Source organism: Oreochromis niloticus, linkage group LG20, assembly GCF_001858045.2.
Source record: "Oreochromis niloticus isolate F11D_XX linkage group LG20, O_niloticus_UMD_NMBU, whole genome shotgun sequence".
NCBI classification, from domain to species: domain Eukaryota; kingdom Metazoa; phylum Chordata; class Actinopteri; order Cichliformes; family Cichlidae; genus Oreochromis; species Oreochromis niloticus.
In genome coordinates, this window is record NC_031984.2 from 22,169,061 (window position 1) to 22,192,628 (window position 23,568).

General features: G+C 38.6%; 2 protein-coding genes and 1 long non-coding RNA gene across 17 annotated transcripts in view; 2 read left to right on the forward strand and 1 right to left on the reverse strand.

Annotated features, from left to right (window-relative positions):
* Nucleotides 1–3,265, forward strand: part of kif1b (kinesin family member 1B) — a 59,799-nt gene extending 56,534 nt beyond the window's left edge. For all 15 annotated transcript variants that reach the window (XM_025901525.1, XM_025901532.1, XM_025901533.1 and 12 more), the window contains one exon: nucleotides 99–3,265. In XM_025901525.1, the coding sequence (XP_025757310.1) occupies nucleotides 99–141 (43 nt within the window). In that variant the 3' untranslated portion in view covers nucleotides 142–3,265. The remainder of the gene's footprint in view (nucleotides 1–98) is intronic.
* Nucleotides 2,765–5,352, reverse strand: LOC109196177 (uncharacterized). The gene is made up of 2 exons (XR_002057649.2): nucleotides 4,736–5,352; nucleotides 2,765–4,613 (listed from the first exon to the last, which is right to left on the reverse strand). It is a non-coding gene; the product is annotated as an uncharacterized LOC109196177 (long non-coding RNA).
* Nucleotides 5,353–13,474: 8,122 nt separating this feature from the next.
* On the forward strand, nucleotides 13,475–18,940 carry pgd (phosphogluconate dehydrogenase). Its single transcript, XM_003444904.4, has 13 exons — nucleotides 13,475–13,632; nucleotides 14,059–14,134; nucleotides 14,222–14,401; nucleotides 14,495–14,560; nucleotides 14,643–14,761; nucleotides 14,847–14,916; nucleotides 15,036–15,170; nucleotides 15,280–15,469; nucleotides 16,469–16,599; nucleotides 16,857–16,990; nucleotides 17,527–17,626; nucleotides 18,113–18,235; nucleotides 18,428–18,940. Exons 1-13 carry the CDS (start codon nucleotides 13,625–13,627, stop codon nucleotides 18,545–18,547), a joined length of 1,452 nt encoding a protein of 483 aa, XP_003444952.1. The 5' UTR covers nucleotides 13,475–13,624; the 3' UTR covers nucleotides 18,548–18,940.
* The last annotated feature ends 4,628 nt before the right edge of the window (nucleotides 18,941–23,568 follow it).

A 23,568-nucleotide genomic window follows, 5' to 3' on the forward strand; every position in this document is an offset into this window, starting at 1 on the left:
GACACACACACACTCCTCTCACACCACAGTCAAACGTGCAGCGTCTGCACCCTTCAAAAACATTCCCTCCTCCTCACAACGTAAAACTCTCCCCGCAGATCTAAGCTGGCGAGGCGGCGCAGCGGCCTGACGAAGAACTGAGCAGGCGGAGCGGTACGCGGGAAAACCACCGCTTCCATCCTTTCTGAAAAGCCTTTGAAAATACCGAAAATACCAAGTGTTAAAACTTATTAATCATTGTGATTCTTGACGGTTTTCTCTTGTAAGTAGACTTGTGGCTTAAGTCTCTTTTCATGCGACTAAAACGTTTAAGTTCCACAGAACTTTTGCCTCCCTGCTTCCCTCCAGCAACCCCGCTGCCAACTTAGCTTTCCTCCTCTCTATTCCCTCCCCTCAGCTTTTTGTGTTTTCGTTTCAATGACAATGTTTGGGTCTAATTTCGTTCCGCTTTGTTGTCATTCCCAAACTCCCCTAACTAAGTAGCATGTTGTAGTAGTCTACTTGTGTGTGCACGACTCTTTAGAAACTTTCCGTTTGCCAATCATCTGTACAAAAAAAATGTCTCTATCAGTGTTATTTGTCTCCTGAAATGAGTTTCATTCTATTTTTGGGGTTTTTTTGTTGTTGGTTTTTTATTAAATTAACATGCTTGCATGATACCTGCAGCAGTCCTCAGTTTAAAACAAAAAACAAAAATTAACCAAATCAGCCAGCTTACATTTGAAATCATGAAGGAAAAATCTACAGATCTCTCCAAGTGACGTGTTAGTTTATGCTCTGCTACCTAAACTATAGCTGCTAATAGATTTATAGGGTATTTTTCTTCTCGGAGTGAGATTTGCATCAGGCTGAACCGTCTCTGAAACAAAAACTCAAAGTGGGAATGAAATTTGACAGGAGGGCCACGCCAGATTTCCACTGTCATCCACGTCATACTTAGATCCTCCTCAATCTGTGTACATACGCCATCTCTAAACCCCCGATAGTGCCAGTGTCAGTAAAATACTCATGCATTTGTGTTAACATAAAAACTGCAGACTAACTAGAGACAAACAAGCAAGGAACGCTTCATATCTCAGCAGTTTAAAAGAATCATAGTGAGCTATTGTTCCTGCAGGAGTAGATTCGGGCCCCTTTTGCTTTTTCATCCCAAGGAAAAAAAACGGGGTTACAAGGAGATGAGGAGGAGGAGGAGGAGGATGAAAATGAACTAAAGAGAGAACTTGATTTGTACATACGGTCTGTTCCCGGGATCAGTGTGGTAGTTAACCCTCATTTAACACATCCCTCTCTGCTCCTCTAGCTCGCTCTAACTCGCTGAGAATCAGAAAGCCTTGACATTTACTGCTATTAATGTCACACTCTTGTTATAAAGATGCAAAGAAAATGCGGTGAAACAGTTAGAAGGACGTACGAAAAAAGAATGAAGGTGCAATGTTTCTTTAGTTTTTTTGCTTTGACGCCAGTGGTTAGCCAGCAAAGCTGCTTTTAAATGGCCCGCAGGACAGATTACGATGTAGTCCCATGACTCCCCTCGCTCTCACACCAGTGTCGGCTGAAATCTCTGAAGTGAAGTACTCGTGTTCAGCAGCACCACAGGGAACCATGTGTTCATTTTTCTATTCTTATTCTTGAATCAAAACCTCATCTAACTCTCATTGTGTTCATATTTTTTTTATTTTAACATTTTTTTTTTTCTTATGCTTTTAATCATTCCACAATGAAGGTTTCTATGAAATGTAACAGAGGGCATTTATTTCTTAATTTTTTTAACCTTATTTTGCACATTAACACATATCTATAGCAAGGACAGAGACACAGCCACATATGTTGAGTCCAGGATTGTATCTGAGCATCAGGAACAAATGATAAGAGCACATATCAGGAGTACACTGGATAGCTGTTTCTCAAAGGGTTTAATAGAAGGAAAGAAGTTAAAGGGACTACATATTCAAAGGTCTTATTTCTGATACTACCCCATGAAAATATTTGCTCTGTGTGCCGTGCTGCAGCTGCTACATTCAGCTCCGGATTCACTTTTTGGCGCCTACGCCTCCCGAGATGTGTTAATGCAGACAGGCATTAAAAAACTCTGGTCAACCAACCAGCTGTATGCCTGCTGTGTCATATGAAATGCGCGGAAGGAGAGGCACCAACTGTCTGTTACATATAAATAAAAAATAAAGCTCTGAGGTGACCTCGGGTCAGCCAGCCTGACGGTCAGAGAAACAGAAACGTGCTGGATTGGGGATCTCTGAGCTGCACATCAAAGATGCACCTATGCACAGATCAAATCTCAAAAGTGCAATGTACCTCATATACATGTTGATGCGAAGCGCTGCCAGAGCAAACGTTTTCACTTCATTTGCAGAGGTGTTTTTATTTTGGATTGTGTATTTATTGTTTGCAATGTATATATATTAGTTTGCAGCTCTTTGCACATATTAATAAAAGGTTCAACTAACTGATCAAATAAAGTCTGTGCGGTTTAGTTGTTCCACTCATATTAAACCAAATGATGGTGTGGCGGCCTGTTCTAGTGTGAACTGGGAGGGGGGTTGAATGTAAGAGAGAGGGGGGGGGAAAGGAAAAAGAGACCTAAAATGTAACCCCGTGCACCTCGACTGAGGAGGTGAGTTACATTAGTGCTTCCTCTTTATTAGAAAGTGGTTTGAGTGAATTAGAAGTCTGTTTTTGTTTTGGAGGATATTTACTCATCAGTCATGCTACGCATCCATCTGAACTCTATCAAAATAAAGGTGTATTTTAGCTCATTTTTATTTTTTCTAATATCAGGGATATAGGACTATACAAAGTAGCTTGTGACATCTTAAACGACAGCACACTTATTGTGTCTTTCTTCACCTCATCACTTTTTTCTGTGTGTGTGTTTGTTTTTCCGTTGATGCCTTTCAAACAAAACTAGCCATGATATTTTCCCCCTCTGACAATTAATATCAGTTAACCTCGCTCCCTTTCAGATTTGTTCACCAAAAGAAAAGGAAAAAAAAACAAAAAACGTCATTAACGCTGTACATTATTTGTCAGACCGGTTTCATTTTCATACTTACTTTGTAAATATCTGTGTTGTATGGAGCTTGAACTAAAATGTAAATATGTTTACTGTATTTGTAATAATTATAATCCATTCGCTGTATAGCATAGATGTGTCATGCAGATATCCTAATTCTGTGTATGGTAATCTTGCACCATTGAACTGTTTAGTGAATGAGGCAACAATAAAAGTGCAAAACGTGCATTAGCAGATGAAGTGGTGCCTGCTTATTTCCTGCTTTATGTGAGCTTCTGCTGTAGTTTATTGTGTGCTTTTAGTCCCAAGAAACCACCTTTTACTGTGGCGCACGATAAGATCTGATGTTTGGTGTCATCTTCCTGTGAACAGGTGGATTAACTCACTTCAAGTTTATGTATGTAGCACCAAATCACAGCAGTTGCCTACATGTGTATGTATTAAGGACTGACACAGACAAAGAATTAATCATACAATGAAGCAATGTCATTTTTAAATGTTTATTTATAAACAGGATATAACCATTCAAGTATTGAGTCATGAACAAAACAGCAACCTCTGATCTGCTAATTGGGAAACAGAGGATGTCAGTGTATTTTTCAGTGCTAGTTGTCCAAATTGAGTGAGAAGACTTCACATTTGATTACAAGTTATATTTAGTTTTAATTGAATGCAGTTCAATTTGATTTAAATTAAGACAATTCACAACATATAAACTTGCAATACATGGTGAGATAAAGGTTGTGAAATAATACAGAGAAAGGCCCAACAATCAAATGATCCCCTATGACGAAGCATTTGGCAACAGTGGGAAGGAAGAACTCCATTTTCGGCAGAACCAGGCTCAGGGGCGGCCATCTGCCTCGACTGGTTGGGGGTGGGGTAAGAAAATGAAACGAAACTATAGGAAGACAGAGAAGATAGATATTAATGATATACTGTATATGAAACTTTCCGCTAGCCCTGACTAAAATATTGTTTTTGGAAGTTAAGTATTGTTTCATTCATCCATTTAGAGACCATCTGAGCCAGTTAAGGTGAAGGATTAAGCCTCAACCTAACCCGATTTAGTACTTTTTGCTTAGCAAACTACTTTTCAACTCTAATAATTGCTAATAGTATTTTTCTTATCATCCATTGGCCATCTGACCTGATAAACTTCCGTTAACATTATAACACAGAAGTGATTGTCTGATCAGAAACAGTTTATTCCACGAGGTGGACAGCAGGAATAAAACAAACCAGATACTAAGAAAAAAGTATACAATAAAATATTCTCAATATGCTAAAATTCCCACCGAGACCAGATAAAATTATTCTAAAACTGGTAAAAATACAATTCTCTTCATGCACAAAAATCCCACCCAGTCCCACAACCCAGGACGAATATCCCCTGTGTGTTCTTGAGCTGGACAGAAATTCCTCTTGCGGAGCGGGGTCCACGCCAGCCTCGTGCCAGGCAGATGAGGAGCCTCCTATCCCAGTCTCGTCCCTCCACTGGGCCCATCACATCCCAGCACAGTTCGCATTCTGCATTGGAGTCCGCCGCTCGATACCACCGCGGCTCCCCTCACGTCATCGCCTTGTAAGTAAAAACAAATAGGAGCTAGAGCCATCATCCCGGAAGCTGCCCTGGCTTATAACCATGGCGACCCTCTCCCAACACGGCTGCACCCGGTGAACAACAGTGGAGACACTACTCACGAATGCAGGCAGAGGTATACATCTGCCCTGCTGTCAATCACAAGCGTTGTCTCCTACTGTCGCCGTTCCTGCTGTCGGTACTGGGTCGCCACACCACGCTGACCGGTCAGTCTCCAGACGAGGTGTCGCGCCCCCCACGATCAGGCAGCGGATCCCTCTTTTCTACCTGGGCTTCATGCATTCCTCTTCATATCTAGGGCCTCTCTCCTTCCACTGCTCAGCTTGCTTCCTTCTAATAAGTCCTTTAAAGAGCTGAAAGAACACCTCTGGACACACCCATGCCTCAGCAGGTGACACTATCAGCTAATTTGTCCCATGCCCAGCCAATGCATAGTGGATTAAAAGGATGTAAAATAACACACTAAAAACAAGCGATACGAACAGAATAAAATCATGCAAAAACTACACTTACAAATAAACACTAATATCAGAATAAAAACAATATTAACGATAAATACAAATTTCTACTGTGTAAAACTTACTCCAATAGATTTACTCCACATTCTCCAAAAGATTTTTAGAAGAAAATTATTTTCTTTCATGCATCACCAACTGAACCTTTTATGTTAAAATTTCAAGCTGCAACCTAACCTCATTTAATTTTGCTTAGCAAAGTACTTTTCAACTCTAATAATTAGTAAGAGTATATTTCTTATCATCTATTGGTCATCTGACCTGATAAACTTCAATGAACATTATAACACAGGAGTGATTGTCTCTAAAAATGGGCTCCTGCACGCTTGCAGACATTTTTCCATCACAACTTATGGATGATGAATGATTTGATTCAAGCTGTGAAAACATTACTGATAAACTTCATGAGATATTACATTCAAGCCAATTTTCTATTAAAATCAGGGACTTTTCTAACTGACCTCCGACTTTTGAGCAGTAGTGTGTACTGTATGCTTGTATGTAACTGTATCTGACCTGGATTTTATCACCAGTTTCAAATAAGAATTGTCTTTAAAGTCTGTCTTTAAATACAAATGAAGTTAAACTGTAGCAAAGCTGATGGTAAACTGTCCCTAACAAGTCCACTTTATTGCGTGCTCATTGACTTTCTCCTATCAGAGCTGTTTAACAAGTCCACTTTATACATGCTTATTAATCTATCACGCTTATCAGTGGCTCATGGTTGCTTAAAGCCTATGTCTGAACTTGAGCACAGAGCCAGAGCATCATTCATCCTACCAGCAGCTCAAGGATGACAAACTCCACTTTCTCTGCATCAAGACAGCTCATAACTTTTTTAACAGTCTCTCCTGATAGTCTCATATCATCTGCTCTAATCAATAACCGTACACTATAATTACAATGTAGACTACAGCTCAAAAGTCTGGAGTGAATTAGAAATGTCTTGTTTTCTGAATAGACTCAAATTTGGTTTCAGATTGAATCACAGCAATTAATCAAAATAATCATATAAATGCTTAATATTAACACTGATCACAGATCATGAATGATTTTTAATAGAATATCTACAGAGGTGTTCAGAGACCCATTTTCAGCAATAATCCCTCCTGTGTTCAGTGGTACATTGTCTTATCTAATGCAAGTTTAACACATTAAAAGCCAAACTTATCACTCAAAACAGCTTTTTAAGAGACTTTAGCACAAACTGAAACTATTGTGGTGATTAAAGAAAGAATAAATGTGTCTGGATCATCCCAGTTGTTGTTTTTAACCTCATTAAACCAAGTTTACATTTTCCTGTAAAGGGGCTGCAACACCCAGCTGCACAAAACCTTCACTTTTTTAACAGTTTCACTCTTTGAATATTTTTCATTTCTTACAATCAGAATTCTCCAATAGATTTTTAGAAGAAAATTATTTTCTTTCATGCATCACCAACTGAACCTTTTAATGTTAAAATTTCAAGCTGCAACCTAACCTCATTTAATTTTGCTTAGCAAAGTACTTTTCAACTCTAATAATTAGTAAGAGTATATTTCTTATCATCTATTGGTCATCTGACCTGATAAACTTCAATGAACATTATAACACAGGAGTGATTGTCTCTAAAAATGGGCTCCTGCACGCTTGCAGACATTTTTGCATCACAACTTATGGATGATGAATGATTTGATTCAAGCTGTGAAAACATTACTGATACACTTCATGAGATATTACATTCAAGCCAATTTTCTATTAAAATCAGGACTTTTCTAACTGACCTCCGACCTTTGAGCAGTAGTGTGTACTGTATGCTTGTATGTAACTGTATCTGACCTGGATTTTATCACCAGTTTCAAATAAGAATTTTCTTTAAAGTCTGTCTTTAAATACAAATGAAGTTCAACTTTATCAAGGCTGATGGTAAACTGTCCCTAACAAGTCCACTTTATTGCGTGCTCATTGACTTTCTCCTATCAGAGCTGTTTAACAAGTCCACTTTATACATGCTTATTAATCTATCACGCTTATCAGTGGCTCATGGTTGCTTAAAGCCTATGTCTGAACTTGAGCACAGAGCCAGAGCATCATTCATCCTACCAGCAGCTCAAGGATGACAAACTCCACTTTCTCTGCATCAAGACAGCTCATAACTTTTTAACAGTCTCTCCTGATAGTCTCATATCATCTGCTCTAATCAATAACCGTACACTATAATTACAATGTAGACTACAGCTCAAAAGTCTGGAGTGAATTAGAAATGTCCTGTTTTCTGAATAGACTCAAATTTGGTTTCAGATTGAATCACAGCAATTAATCAAAATAATCATATAAATGCTTAATATTAACACTGATTACAGATCATGTATGATTTTTAATAGAATATCTACAGAGGTGTTCAGAGACCCATTTTCAGCAATAATCCCTCCTGTGTTCAGTGGTACATTGTCTTATCTAATGCAAGTTTAACACATTGAAAGCCAAACTTATCATTCAAAACAGCTTTTGAAGAGATTTTAGCACAAACTGAAACTATTGTGGTGATTAAAGAAAGAATAAATGTGTCTGGATCATCCCAGATTTTGTTTTTAACCTCATTAAACCAAGTTTACATTTTCCTGTAAAGGGGCTGCAACACCCAGCTGCACAAAACCTTCACTTTTTTAACAGTTTCACTCTTTGAATATTTTTCATTTCTTACAATCAGAATTCTCCAATAGATTTTTAGAAGAAAATTATTTTCTTTCATGCATCACCAACTGACCCTTTTATGTTAAAATTTCAAGCTGCAACCTAACTTCATTTAATTTTGCTTAGCAAAGTACTTTTCAACTCTAATAATTAGTAAGAGTATATTTCTTATCATCTATTGGTCATCTGACCTGATAAACTTCAATGAACATTATAACACAGGACTGATTGTCTCTAAAAATGGGCTCCTGCACGCTTGCAGACATTTTTCCATCACAACTTATGGATGATGAATGATTTGATTAAAGCTGTGAAAACATGATACACTTCATGCGATATTACATTCAAGCCAATTTTCTATTAAAATCAGGGACTTTTCTAACTGACCTCCGACCTTTGAGCAGTAGTGTACTGTATGCTTGTATGTAACTGTGTCTGACCTGGATTTTATCACCAGTTTCAAATAAGAATTGTCTTTAAAGTCTGTCTTTAAATACAAATGAAGTTCAACTTTAGCAAGGCTGATGGTAAACTGTCCCTAACAAGTCCACTTTATTGCGTGCTCATTGACTTTCTCCTATCAGAGCTGTTTAACAAGTCCACTTTATACATGCTTATTAATCTATCACGCTTATCAGTGGCTCATGGTTGCTTAAAGCCTATGTCTGAACTTGAGCACAGAGCCAGAGCATCATTCAATCCTACCAGCAGCTCAAGGATGACAAACTCCACTTTCTCTGCATCAAGACAGCTCATAACTTTTTAACAGTCTCTCCTGATAGTCTCATATCATCTGCTCTAATCAATAACCGTACACTATAATTACAGTGTAGACTACAGCTCAAAAGTCTGGAGTGAATTAGAAATGTCTTGTTTTCTGAATAGACTCAAATTTGGTTTCAGATTGAATCACAGCAATTAATCAAAATAATCATATAAATGCTTAATATTAACACTGATCACAGATCATGAATGATTTTGAATAGAATATCTACAGAGGTGTTCAGAGACCCATTTTCAGCAATAATCCCTCCTGTGTTCAGTGGTACATTGTCTTATCTAATGCAAGTTTAACACATTAAAAGCCAAACTTATCACTCAAAACAGCTTTTTAAGAGACTTTAGCACAAACTGAAACTATTGTGGTGATTAAAGAAAGAATAAATGTGTCTGGATCATCCCAGTTGTTGTTTTTAACCTCATTAAACCAAGTTTACATTTTCCTGTAAAGGGGCTGCAACACCCAGCTGCACAAAACCTTCACTTTTTTAACAGTTTCACTCTTTGAATATTTTTCATTTCTTACAATCAGAATTCTCCAATAGATTTTTAGAAGAAAATTATTTTCTTTCATGCATCACCAACTGAACCTTTTATGTTAAAATTTCAAGCTGCAACCTAACCTCATTTAATTTTGCTTAGCACAGCACTTTTCAACTCTAATAATTAGTAAGAGTATATTTCTTATCATCTATTGGTCATCTGACCTGATAAACTTCAATGAACATTATAACACAGGACTGATTGTCTCTAAAAATGGGCTCCAGACATTTTTGCATCACAACTTATGGATGATGAATGATTTGATTCAAGCTGTGAAAACATTACTGATACACTTCATGAGATATTACATTCAAGCCAATTTTCTATTAAAATCAGGGACTTTTCTAACTGACCTCCGACCTTTGAGCAGTAGTGTGTACTGTATGCTTGTATGTAACTGTATCTGACCTGGATTTTATCACCAGTTTCAAATAAGAATTTTCTTTAAAGTCTGTCTTTAAATACAAATGAAGTTCAACTTTATCAAGGCTGATGGTAAACTGTCCCTAACAAGTCCACTTTATTGCGTGCTCATTGACTTTCTCCTATCAGAGCTGTTTAACAAGTCCACTTTATACATGCTTATTAATCTATCACGCTTATCAGTGGCTCATGGTTGCTTAAAGCCTATGTCTGAACTTGAGCACAGAGCCAGAGCATCATTCATCCTACCAGCAGCTCAAGGATGACAAACTCCACTTTCTCTGCATCAAGACAGCTCATAACTTTTTAACAGTCTCTCCTGATAGTCTCATATCATCTGCTCTAATCAATAACCGTACACTATAATTACAATGTAGACTACAGCTCAAAAGTCTGGAGTGAATTAGAAATGTCTTGTTTTCTGAATAGACTCAAATTTGGTTTCAGATTGAATCACAGCAATTAATCAAAAATAATCATATAAATGCTTAATATTAACACTGATTACAGATCATGTATGATTTTTAATAGAATATCTACAGAGGTGTTCAGAGACCCATTTTCAGCAATAATCCCTCCTGTGTTCAGTGGTACATTGTCTTATCTAATGCAAGTTTAACACATTAAAAGCCTAACTCTGCATTCAAAACACATTTTTACAAATATTTTTATCACAAACTGAAACTATTGTGGTGATTAAAGAAAGAATAAATGTGTCTCGATCATCCCAGTTTCATACATGGGATATTTTTTGTTTCTTACAATAAAAGTTATCCAATAGGTTTTTATAATAAAATGCTGGTTAAATAACAATAATTTTGCCACATTAGTATTTGGATTAACTCCAATATATTTATATCTATATACTCCAAACCTGTGGCATACCCAGCTGTACCATCCACGAAAACTGAAGTAATTTTAAAGATTCTGTTCATCAGCAGAATAGTTTTCAGTCTTATGCTAATGTCATACCTGAAAAGTTGGTTTTCACGTAGATTATCCTTTTGACAGGAGTGTTTAATGTTTTTTCATACTCACAGTTTTTGCCTTCTGCCTTCTGGTACCTTTGTTTGATCCACCCTTTGCTCTGCCCCATCTTGTTTCCTCTCCTCTTGCGTCTGCTGACATAACGGATCCAGCTCCTTCCTTGTTTCTGCCTTGAGTTGAAATCGAAATCATTATAGAGGTAAGATAAATCAGGAAACGTCTTCAAGTTGTAAGTACTGTTAATATTTTCAGCCTTATTCTAGCCATTAAATTTACTTGATTTGAGGAGAAGGTATATTTGGTGTGACAACATAACACAGTATTAGTTTTATGCAAGATTAAATCAAAGAGTCAAATCAAAGTTAGTTAACAAAACTATTATAAAACACAGTTATGTATCACATTTTATAACTTTCTAAATGTTTCAAACTACATTTAGAAAATGCATTTAAAAAATGCATTTTGAAAAATGCAAATCTGTTTGGCAGCATCAACCAGTTTAGTCAAAATACTAGCATTTTAGTACCACAAAATAAAGTCTTAACTCTTTCAGTGCATTACTGACACCTCATTAAACTAAGAAAAATTACAAATGAAAATTATTCAGTACAAAATGAAAATACATTTAAAGAGTCTGATTAGAGCAAAAAGACTGACATTTCATCATAACTGTTTTTCCAGTGTAGCTAAATAAAAAAAGTGATTTACTTGGAAAAACAATGCTGGGGAAATAATTTTAGCCACTTCCTAACACTGTACAGGAAATCTGACAAGAAAAAGATCAGCAAAAACAGTAGATCGGTCTTACCTCTTCAAAGGTGTCCTCAGAAGTGTGATCAGACCTGCTCTCCTGCAGATATGGTGCTGTTATGCTGTACTGTCATAGCAACCAGAATTCCAAAATCCTAGTGATGTTTACTGGACAGGACCACTCTCTGGTCCTGTAACAGCAGGAATTTAACTACAAACCCTCATCGCTCCCATCAGTGTTGTTCCTTCTGCACTGCAGCAGAGGAGGATTAAAGTAGTTTAAGCACTTTTTATTCCCAAACTGCTGATTTGTGGACCCCTGTGATAAATATTTAGACCTTCATATGTTTTAGTTTGCAGGAGTGGGCTGATTAAAATGTTTAAAACCTTTATCTCCATCTCATCTCAAACATTTTACCAATATGTATAAGCAGGACCAAAAGACAGCAAGCAATCATGAAACCACATATTAACATACACTAGACTTCAGTGAACACGTTTATGTATAAATTCACACAGTTCTAGTTTTTTATTCAATTGACAGGCAGCTAAATATCTTGAATGACCATCCCTCAATATGCACTTTATAAAAGCCCTAAATCTTGATTGTGTTTATCTGGACATAATGTTTTCAATGAGAAAAGTTTCTGATGCAAGTGACTCCTTCAGTCTCTGATTTACTTACATGGATGCCTGAGCACGCATCAAGACACTCTATAAAAGCTTACAAAACATGGGTGTTTTTCCTTCTTTAACTTTTTGTGAGGGTGGATACTTTTGCCTTTATTGGATAGTGCAGCAGTAAAGGAAGTGGAGGTGACATGTAGCCAAGAGCCAGGGTCAGACTTGAACCCAGGCTGCTGGATTGTGCCATATGACCACTTGTTCAAACAGCGAGCTAAACAGGCATTATTTTGACAGTAACATAAAAATTCTGATTGTATTTCCCTCCTACACATACAAACTGAAGTCAAAGTCAAGCATAAGACATGTGTAACTTTGTCTTTTCTATGATTTTTAATGTGTACTTGCTGTTGTGCATATTAATTTTGACATTGCCCAAAACAGAAACACAAACAACTTTTATTCTGAATAAATTTGTGTGATGGCCCTTAGTCCTCCATATCCGCTTACAGGTTATTGTGACTATTTAGATTAGGGGAGTGGCCTATTTAGAGTAATATTTGTCACTGTGCTTAATTCCTTAACTGAAGGTATATAAGGAGCTCAGCAATCACTTTCTGTCTCTCTCTCTTCCAGATGATTTGTTTTCTTGGGTTTTTCTTTCTTTCTTTTTTTTTTTAAACAAACTTTGTTCACAGCACAGGAACACCCATCGACACACTCTGCACACTGGTCCTCAGTTTTTCAGATGCCATTTATTTCCATTATACAGAAGAAAAGGCAAACATTTCAAACAAAGACAGCCAGAACATCTTTCTGTGCCAGAACGTGGGAAATATAACTTAACATGACAAGAATCAATGTGTACACTATCCTCTCTTTAACTGTCTGTAATGCATTGAGCTAGTTAGCAACAGGAAAATTGACTGCATATGCACTGAAATTATTACTGATTGTGCTGTTGCATAATCTACTAAAAATATATAGGCAATTCTTCTTTTAGAAAACTTGCTGGGCGTGTAATCATTATACTGAAATCATAAAATTTAGATGTTGTGATAAGAAAAACATTTGTGCCACGCACAGCTAAACAATGGGCATATCTTCCGCATTTGTGATTAAAAGATGAAATACACAATGTACTTGTTCAGATATTCACCAGAGAAAAAGAAAAAGGGATTCATGAACTTATAGATATATAGACATATAGTCTATTGTGGCGCAAGCGCAGCTCTCAGGTCTGACGGATTTGACCGCTGCCAGTAGAAACGAGGCATCCAACTGGGAGACTGACAAGTCAAAATGATGTTCTTAAGCTATACAGTCAAGACAAGTTTGACTGTATAGCGATACTTAAAGAGGAAAATTCATTTCTGAAACAGGTCTTTCTTCAAGCAGACGTATGGCGTGCACTGACGCTTCGTGAGTGACTTCCGGGGGAGCCAACAGGAGAAGCGATAGCTCTGCTCAGAATTCTAGACCAATCAAATTTAGTCTTGGACGTGGCTTGTTTGCAGGAAGCTCTTCGATTGGTTGTTGCTCTACGTGGGCGTACCTAAGAGTCTCAGTCAAGTTTAGATGAGAACGAGGAAGTGGAAAACGAGCAAGGAGGAAATCTAAGGGAAAGGACCGGTGTGCGAGCTCGACTGTCATTTTAACACAGTTACCTTACAGTTACTTTGCCTACAGAACACAATGGCCAAGTAAGTCCTTCACTAGTTTCTTTGTTTCTTTTTCTGTTGTTTCTTTTTTGTACAAAGTCGGGGCAATAGAAAGGTTATAACTACTAGTTGAGGTTCTTTTGTTTTTCTCCTTTGCTGAGAGTAATCTTCTTTAGTAGTTAATGCTAACGGTGCTGTTATCTTGTTATCTGACCGGGGTCAGCTTTAGAGTTTAGTAAAAATATGTGTGGTGTATGCAGCATTGAATTGGGTGATGGTCGCTATGGACTCTGGGAAATTAAAGGGATCTTCGGAGTGAGGACTCTGAAGCCCATGTTTTAATTTACTTGAAATAAAAATACACTGGATGACTAGATGCATACTAGACAGAAGGCTGTTTTGATGATAATTACCCTGAAGCCAGACTATCCGATCTTCTCACCTGTGATGTGATTCTTATTTCCTCAGAGCAGACATTGCACTGATTGGTTTGGCCGTCATGGGCCAGAACCTCATCATGAACATGAATGACCACGGCTTTGTGGTAAGTTGATGCCTCCTGTGTGTGTTGCTGCTACTCCCTGCATAACCTGTTCCACTTTTTTTCACTCATTCAATATCTTTCCAACAGGTCTGCGCTTACAACCGTACCGTGTCCAAGGTGCATGACTTCCTGCAGAACGAGGCTAAGGGCTCCAAGGTGATTGGAGCAGAATCTCTGGAAGACATGGTGTCCAAGCTCAAGAAGCCCAGGAGGATCATCCTGCTGGTCAAGGCTGGACAGGCTGTGGATGACTTCATTGACAAGCTGGTGAGCAGTCAGTCCTGAATTGGGCTAAAGTTTGGAAACTGCATCCAACCTGCATATATTTATTGGGTTTGTACTACATCTGTTCATTCTCAGGTTCCTCTTCTTGAGGCTGGGGACATCATCATTGATGGTGGCAACTCTGAATACAGAGACACGACAGTAAGTCATAAACATTCACTGTGGAACAAAACCTCTTTATTCCAGAGGATATCGTCATAGCTCATGTACTTCTATCCTATAGCGGCGGTGCAAGAGTCTGAAAGAGAAGGGCCTGCTGTTTGTTGGCAGTGGAGTGAGTGGTGGAGAGGAGGGTGCACGCTATGGACCCTCACTCATGCCTGGTGGACATAAAGAGGCCTGGTAAGTCGTCAGCTTCATTTCATGTGTGTTAAAAATCAGTGAACATTCATCAATTTCAGAGTGTAAGTTATTGTTTATTTTATAGGCCATACATAAAGGACATCTTCCAGAGCATCGCTGCCAAAGTTGGAACAGGAGAGCCTTGTTGTGACTGGGTGAGTGATATATTTTTTTTATTTTTTTTTTTAATCTGCGTGTATATTTAATGTTTATTAAAGATATATTTGTTATTATTATGCCAAGTCATCTAACAAATATTGTGTGGCTTGAGCAGGTTGGCGATGAGGGTGCAGGTCATTTTGTGAAAATGGTCCATAACGGCATTGAGTATGGAGATATGCAGCTGATCTGTGAGGCCTATCACCTAATGAAGGATGTCTTGGGTATGGACCATGATGAGATGGCACAGGTGCGCTTGTTGGACTTCTATGACACCACTTTCACATTTGTCTGGCAGTATTAATTATGTAAAATATAAAGACAATATGTGTTTTTGATTTTTTGTTTTGTTTTTTAAGGCTTTTGACAGCTGGAACAAGACGGAGCTGGACTCCTTCCTGATTGAGATCACAGCCAACATCCTTAAATACAAAGACTCTGACGGTAAACATCTGCTGCCCAAAATCCGCGACAGTGCTGGACAGAAAGGCACAGGGAAGTGGACGGCCATTTCAGCCCTCGAGTACGGGACACCTGTCACACTGATCGGTAAGAGGAAGAAAGGAGGCTTAAAGCAATGAACTACTCATAAAGGCTAGTGTCATGTACCAATTCCGCAAAAGCCACTTATCAAATTACCCTTTAATGATCAGATTTCTTGGGCTTATGCTTTTGATCTGTCAGCTGGCAAACACAGCATGGGCTGTGAGCTTCTTTTAGAGAATGTGATCAATATGTTGTTGCCTGTAAGAAGCTTGAAGGCTATTCTGATGGCCTCTGCATGTCAGGTGACATAAGGGGGATTTGGCTTTGGTCTTTGCTGTGACTGTATCATAGTCTGTTTTATAAACAGACCTAAACAAGAAGCAAGCTTTATATGATTAACTTTAAAATCATGCAGGGTAAACTATATGGAAAATGTATCCAATGTACCCACAAGTGAGATTTTTTTAAATTGCTGTGTTTGCTTGTTCCCTGTCTGTGTTGCATACCCTGCTGTAATAGAGAGTGATGGGTGCAGAATAAAAGGCTTCATTGTGTGAGAACTAAGCCCATCAGGGCGAAGCAGTATGCACAGGAGGCGCTCTCACCCAGCAGGGATCACATTCCTCACTAGGACAGTTTGACTCAGTCCATTGCGTTACAGAGCAGTGCAGGTTTTAGCAAGTCATGCTGACCCAACAGGTTTTTTTTTCCTACTCTCCTCAGTTAGTGGCAAGGAAACGATCCTCTCTAATCTGGGAAACCTTGAGTTTTGTCTACTGTAGCTTTGGCACGCCTGCTTTACCAAACCCTATTGCAAACACTGCTGAGTCATGCTGTCGCTCGAGCGTTGGCTGATAGCACAGGGTCACTGTGACTGTCAGCTTGGAAATTCTATGTAATGCTTTGTCATTTTTTTGAGATTTCAGGAAACCTAAATTACTATTTAAGAAAAAAAGAAGCTGAGCAGTTAGTTTATGTGACACTCAAAGCGCTGTGTGTAGTATGTGCACTAATGCTGTCCCTCTTCTTTCCTCTCCCTTCTCTCCTCCTGTTGTCTCCCAGGGGAGGCTGTCTTTGCCAGATGTCTGTCTTCTCTAAAGGATGAGAGAGTGGAGGCCAGCCGCAGCCTGTCAGGGCCACAGGGGGTCAAATTCAGCGGCAACAAGGCTACCTTCCTAGAAGACATCAGAAAGGTGAAACACACAGTAAATGCATTTACTCTAAATGGGCCAGTTTAGAGCAGCATGCCACAGAGAGGTCAAAGTAAAAATGTCTGTGCACCCTTTGAGATTACCAGGTATCAGAAGTGATGAATAAACATTACACTTTTCAGACCTACAAGTTTTAGCTGCTTCTGTCGAATTAAACACTTTTTATAAAACAAAAAAGACTAATTACTATTGAAAAATGTGAAAGTAATATGAAAATTGTTATGTTTTCATTTGTCCAGGCCCTGTATGCGTCCAAGATCATTTCCTACGCGCAGGGATTCATGCTGCTGCGTCAGGCAGCCAAAGAGTTCGGCTGGACGCTCAACTACGGTGCGATCGCCCTGATGTGGAGAGGAGGCTGCATCATTCGAAGGTACTTTTGCCCTCATGTGTCCACACAGCAGAAGTTTGCCTCACTTCCATGTTGTGCAAAAGTTTCAACACTGTTGTCCAAACAGTGGGGGCGAGGGTGTCTGAGAGCCCTTGTTAAGAAAGCTCGACTAAAACAGAAGTTTTTGTTGCTTGAGTAAGATTTAAGAACATTTGAGTTAAGCTGCAGTTTCTTTAGGTGCAAGAAAAACCTTTATGCAGTGCCATAAGGTTATAAAATCACCTTTTTGTCAATGCGTTGTGTTGTAATGTTGGAGTGAGAAAAGAGAGGAACAAAAGGACTCTTCCCATAAAATCATATTGAGAGAGAAGAATGAGGAAATTGTGATTGTGACACTGGTTTACTTTGTAATCTGGCACAGTCGTTGCGTAATCGCACATTTAACACTCATAATTTGCAGTGTACAGTCACCAGCCAGCTAATGGGGATGAAGTTCTCAAAGGGCATTGAACTTTGTTTAAATGGAGTTTTTATTACAGTATGTCGGGAGAACATTAACACTGCTTTTCCTCTTCTAGTGTCTTCTTGGGTAAAATCAAAGAGGCTTTCGACAGGAACGCTGAGCTGCAGAACTTGCTGCTGGACACTTTCTTCAGTAACGCTGTGCAAGACTGCCAGGTATGAGGAAGGAGGAAGTGGCCAAGCAATAACCTGCAATCACCACATTGACAAAGGCACAAAAAAACAAGTTATTTCCTCTTTTTTTAAATATAGAAAAGGAGTGAAGCAACAGTACGACTTGTCTTGTAGTCACCAGCCCTCTGGTTGATTTGTGATATAGTGGTCTGGGTTCCCTTTACATTTAACAGATGAACTAATTCAAACTGTGTGAAGATGATCAGAATTGAATCCATCCCAATAGACCCAAGTACACAATACATTTTTTCCCTTCTCCCCTTCCCATATTTCCAGGTTTTTCCTTTGTAAGTTTTGCAGTCGTAGTGAGTCTTGCAGAATTTGAGCTGATGAGAATGCTGCAGTGATTGTTTTGGTTACCAAAAGCCTTGAGATGACCTCTAATTTATGACCAGATTCACAGTGATTTAATTTAGTCCTGTAAACAAACTTAATTATGTCTTCATTCTGTTTACTCTCCTGCTGTAGGAGTCATGGCGCAGAACAGTCAGCACTGGAGTCCAACATGGCATCCCCATGCCCTGTTTCACTACCGCTCTGTCCTTCTATGATGGCTACAGACATGACAAGCTGCCCGCCAACCTTCTTCAGGTAACACAATTCTGGAAACGGTCACGCCTCCACTATAGGAGGCGTATCAGAATAATAGATCCCTTGTAGCTTGAGTCTTGTGCTGGAGTCTAGATGCTATAAAATCCTTTTTTATATCGTGAATCTTTTGGATAAACTATTTTAAGGATTTGCAGATTTTAAAAAGGTAACTGTATCTGGCTGTGTTTTTAGGCTCAGAGGGACTACTTTGGAGCCCACACATATGAGCTACTCTCAAACCCCGGTCATTTCATCCACACCAACTGGACAGGTCATGGCGGAAATGTCTCCTCTTCATCCTACAATGCTTAAGGGAGATCTTCACGACACCCAAAAGCAAACACGATGGAAGACCGAGGACGAGGGGACGTTATCAACAAATGAAGATTTTAAACATTCCATCTTTCAATTTTCCACCATCTAGGACCCAGAATCCACTTCAACCAACTTTTTACTTCTCACAGAGACTTGTTGCAGTTATATTTATCAAGAGGTAGAACAATAGATTATGTGCACTGTAGACAACCCCCTGTGTATTTTGATGTAGTCAGAGGGGATGTGTGACTTCATCTCGATATTACACAGGCCGCCATGACTGTTTCACAGTCATGTTGGGCACGGGGTCCACGGTGTTAACACTGGATTAAGGTGAACCCTTGCACTGTGCTGTGTTAGGCTAAATAAAGATTTTCAATCCCTCTATAATTAGCTTGAATGGTCCTTAACTGTCTGGATGCTGTAAACAGGATTGAAGTGTGTGATACTAAATAAGGCAACAAGTTACAGAGGACCGTGATATATAACCGTGACATGCATTTTAAAGGCAAAGACATTCTGATCCACATAACCTTTTAACACTGATGAAGACAATTTATAAAACAACTTTATTTTAAAAATAGCAAGTAGCTCCACACATCTGATATGGTGGAGTTTTACACCACATGACACTCCTGACGCAACCCTAAAGGGGCGGTGTCTCCGGTGGGAATCGAACCAGCAATCTTTTGCTTGCCAAGTGAATGCACTACCAATTCCAGATGGTAAGAATAATTAAAATCTGTAGCTACACATACTGATCTGTATCAAAACAATATCACAAATATTAACAATGAATGTGATAATAACAGGTCACCACAGTGAAATGACAAATGAACTATTTCATGTGTTGTCTTTTGAGTGGTTGCCCAGCAGGTGGCCCTAAGACTCATGTTAACCCTTCACTGTTTTAGTGGACACCAACAGGGAGACTTATTCAATGATACTGTAGCATACAGTACAATAAACTGTGAGACATTTTTCTTTGCTTTTTTATTAGACAACATAATGTTAGGTATGCTCTACAATTTAAATAACATGGGAAAAACTGACTTCAAATGCAGCAGGTCACTATAAAAATGGCTGTGAAACCTTAGAAACAATTCTTAGATAAATAAACAGCTGTTTATTAGGTATACCGGTTAAACTGCTCATTAATGCAAATAGTTAATCAGCCAATCAGATAGCAGCAAATCAATGCATGTAGGCTTGTAGATGTGGTTAAGACAACCTATTGAAATTCAAACCAAACATCAGAATGGGGCAGAAAGGTGATTTAAGCGACTTTAAACGTGGCAGGGTTGTTGGTGCCAGACAGGATGGTCTGAGTATTGCCAAAACTGCTGATACAAGTAGATTTTCCTGCACAATCATCTCTAGGGTTTACAGAAAATGGTCTGGAAAAAGAAAGTAAGAAGTGAGCAGCAGTTCTCTGGGCAAAAACTGTTGATATCAGAGGTCAGAGGAGAATGGCCAAACTGCATCAAGCTCATAGAAAGGCAATAGAGTGGTCAAATAACCACTCATTACAACTAAGGTATGCAGAAGAGCATCTCTGAATACACAACACCTCAAAGCCTGAAGGAAATGGGCTACCTCCTGAACTCACACGTGTCTTCAGTCAGTATCACTCAGAGGCCTTTAGCCTAATTTTTTATTCTGTGCTTTCATAAAAGCTTTATTTTTATACACTGACTACTACTGGAGAGAAGAGACGTGGGGTTTAAAGCCTGGTTCAAAGCTTTAAATCTTTTGTCTTCAAAACTGGAAAATGGCCAAAAGTCACTGGCTTTCATTTAGCCAGCTCCTCATGAGCACTTATTTGGCTGGAGACGTTTGTTTTAGAAAAAATGTGCTTATTTTTGTTTTTTGGCAAGACAACGGCTGCTGCAGCAGAAGTAGTTCTTAAAGAAGTGCTCAAAACAACACTTTTCCAGGGACAGTGGGTGGCATACACAACATGAAAGCATGTATCAGTGTTTCAGGTTGCTGGTGGTGTAATGTTATTTTAGAGTTCACTTTAGGCTCTTTAGTACCAAATGAGCATTGTTTCACCATATCCATGCCCACAGTGCACCTGATGGCTGCTTCCATTAGGATATAACCCTATATCACAAAGCTCAAATCATCTCAAACTGGTCTGAGCGAGTTCACTGTACTCAAATGGCCCCCACAGTCACCAATGCTCAGACAGGAAGAGCACCTTTTGGATGCAGTGAAACAGGAAAGTCAGGTCCCGGATGTACATGTCAGAAATCTGCAGCAACAATGTGATGTAATCATGTCAATAAGGACCAAAATCTTGAAGGGTTTTCCATCACCGTCCTGAATCTGTGCTACAAAGAATTAAAACATTTCTGAAAGCAAAAGGGGGTCCGACACAGTACTAGCAAGGTACATCTAATGAAGTGAGTGTGAATATTCAACCTCCTAAGATCTGAACTCTTTCATGGCATGCATTTTTAATTTCTCTTTGCTATTTGGGCTGATTGGGGCCTGATGAATGTAAAAACGAAGAATTATCTTTTTACCTGATTTTGCTCTACAAGGGCCAGGTTAAAATGGGATTAGCATTGTGAGCAGATACTGCTTCCTGGTGGCGTTAAAGTAATGACCAAAAAACAGCAACAATACACTTTCAGCTGTGAAAGTTGAATAGAACTCCACAGCTTTAATTACCTTCATTTCCTGTACTGGTCTACAGTTAGCTGCCCATTAGAAGCATAAAACACCTTCTCACCTTAAACACATTCAACTCTCCAGAATTACTCACCTCAGTTTCTACGTTCATAAAGTGTATTTTATAACAATCTTGAATTTTAAAACAAGAACAAAAAACTGTAATCCTTTAAGCACTTCAGGCTTGTCAGGAAATTCCCAGCTGCTGTAAAAAGAGTCTTGTAAAAAGTCTCGTGCTAACAAGACTGCTTTAACTCGTACAGCAGTGATGGTTGTTGTACCTGACAGGAGTGTGTCACAGCTGTTATTACACCTGCTGTTAAACAGTAAACAAAGCTTTGCCTCAGTGCACCCGCGCTGCAATAGCTTTGGTGATTACCATATTGATGTTAACATCAGACCTTCATTTGGCCATCTTGGGACGCTTCAAAGAGCTCGTTTGACTCTTCGTGTCGGAGCTTTGATCGTGAAAGGGAACACAGCAGAACCACACAATATAAACTCCGTCATTTCAGTGCTTAACAACATATATACACTTCGAGTACCATGAACATGCAGCTCTATCATCAGAGCGAGGCTCGCTACAATAGGGCCTTGTATTCTTAATGTGGCCTGACGCCACAGAGGCCGTTAGAGCTCAGTTAAGGCAGGGCAGGTGCAAGATGACACCTCTGAGTCATGTGCAGACAAAGCAGGCACCAAGGAGACACCAGACAGCGTGATGACGATGCAGGAGGAGGACTGGATGACGGTCAACAACTTGATTTTAGTCAAGATCAAACCCAAAATCCAAAGGATTTCTATAAATCATTTAAGACACATTAAAAACAGTGTTTTACATATGGCTCCAGTGCTGAAAATTTATGTGGTTTCATGGGCCCTGAAAAAGCAAACAGCTCAGTAATTGTGCTTGTGTACTAAAATACTGGCAGGCAAAGCTTTGTTACAGTTAAATTGCCTAATTTAAAAGATAGAAGATTTTATTTTTTTAAAAATTCATCTTTAGAACTTGAACGTTTATTGTAGTCAAGTACATTGAAGTACATTACAAACTGGTTATAATGAAAGAAGTTATCACACAATGCAGTGGTGTTTGGCTCATTGTTATTAAGATAATACAAATACAGAAAGTCACAACTCTTAAGTATTAGAGTATTAAAATTAAAGGCTTGAATACTTCTGCTTCATGATATAACAAAGCAAGTTAAATACAAGACATAATGATAGATTACGCTTTCTAAATGTTGTGTAAAATTTCTAAATTACTTATAGGAATAGTAGAACAGAAGAATCAGTTTGAACTCTGTGCTTACATCACAATAAATCACAAAAAACATAAAAATGCGTGGGTAGGTGGAGAGAGGTTTAATTTGGATTGGAACTGACGTCAGTTGGAAGTGAGTCACGCTTGAGGGTGTATGAATGAGACTGCAGGGCTTAAAATATGATCTAACTGAGACTGAGTGCAGCAGGTGTAGTAAGAGTGAGATTATTTTGTCTGGTACTTCAATATTACGCTCCACCAACCACTGACAATCTGGGACTGATGGAACAAGAGGTTTGGGCGTTTGCACACTTGGTTCTCCACAGGCTTCAATTTAAATTATAAAAACAAAAATCTAGGTACATTTTTGCTTGCAAGTCATAAGAAAATACAGAAATTTTTCTCATGGACCCATTCGTTTAATTCAGATAATCAGTCCTGGTGCATACCTCTGACAAGACCGCAGAGAGGACTCTCAGAAACCAGACTGCATCCTGGAAAAGATCAAGCTGAGACAAATTCCTCTGGAAAACCTTTGCAACCTGCTTGCAGTGGGAGAAACCACATTAAATCACACTGTGAGAAACGTTATTCTCTATGGAGAATTTGAGTTATAGGAGGACCTTTTAAAGATCATGGCTGTATGTATAATAAATGTTATGTTTAAGCACAAGGAAAAGATTTATACCCACTATCTTGTACTTCTGGTATTATTGCAGAGTAATTCTGAGAGATGTACAAACTTCTCTGTTATTCATTGAATTTTTTAGGTAAAACTTAAACTGATCTGGTTTTGATGCCTTTTTTCAGTTCTTAAAAAAAAAATCAAAAAAAAATCACAATTTCTGCATTTATGTACAGTTTTAATAAGCTCATCTCAAATAATTTCACACCAAAAATAACTTTTCAGAAACCTTGTCAGACAGCCCATAAAAATACGTGGTTTCCACACATTAAGAGTAATTTAGAGTCTAAAAGATTTTAGATAAAACATTTTTAATAATGCTTGTACATAAAAGCAAACTTGGGAGATGCATTCTGATTGTCAACTGATGACTTGTATGTTTAGTTTCAT

Coding starts and splice junctions, on each gene's coding strand:
- pgd (XM_003444904.4), top strand. Junction 14,135..14,221: donor TGAATGACCACGGCTTTGTG/GTAAGTTGATGC, acceptor TCTTTCCAACAG/GTCTGCGCTTACAACCGTAC. Junction 14,402..14,494: donor ATGACTTCATTGACAAGCTG/GTGAGCAGTCAG, acceptor GTTCATTCTCAG/GTTCCTCTTCTTGAGGCTGG.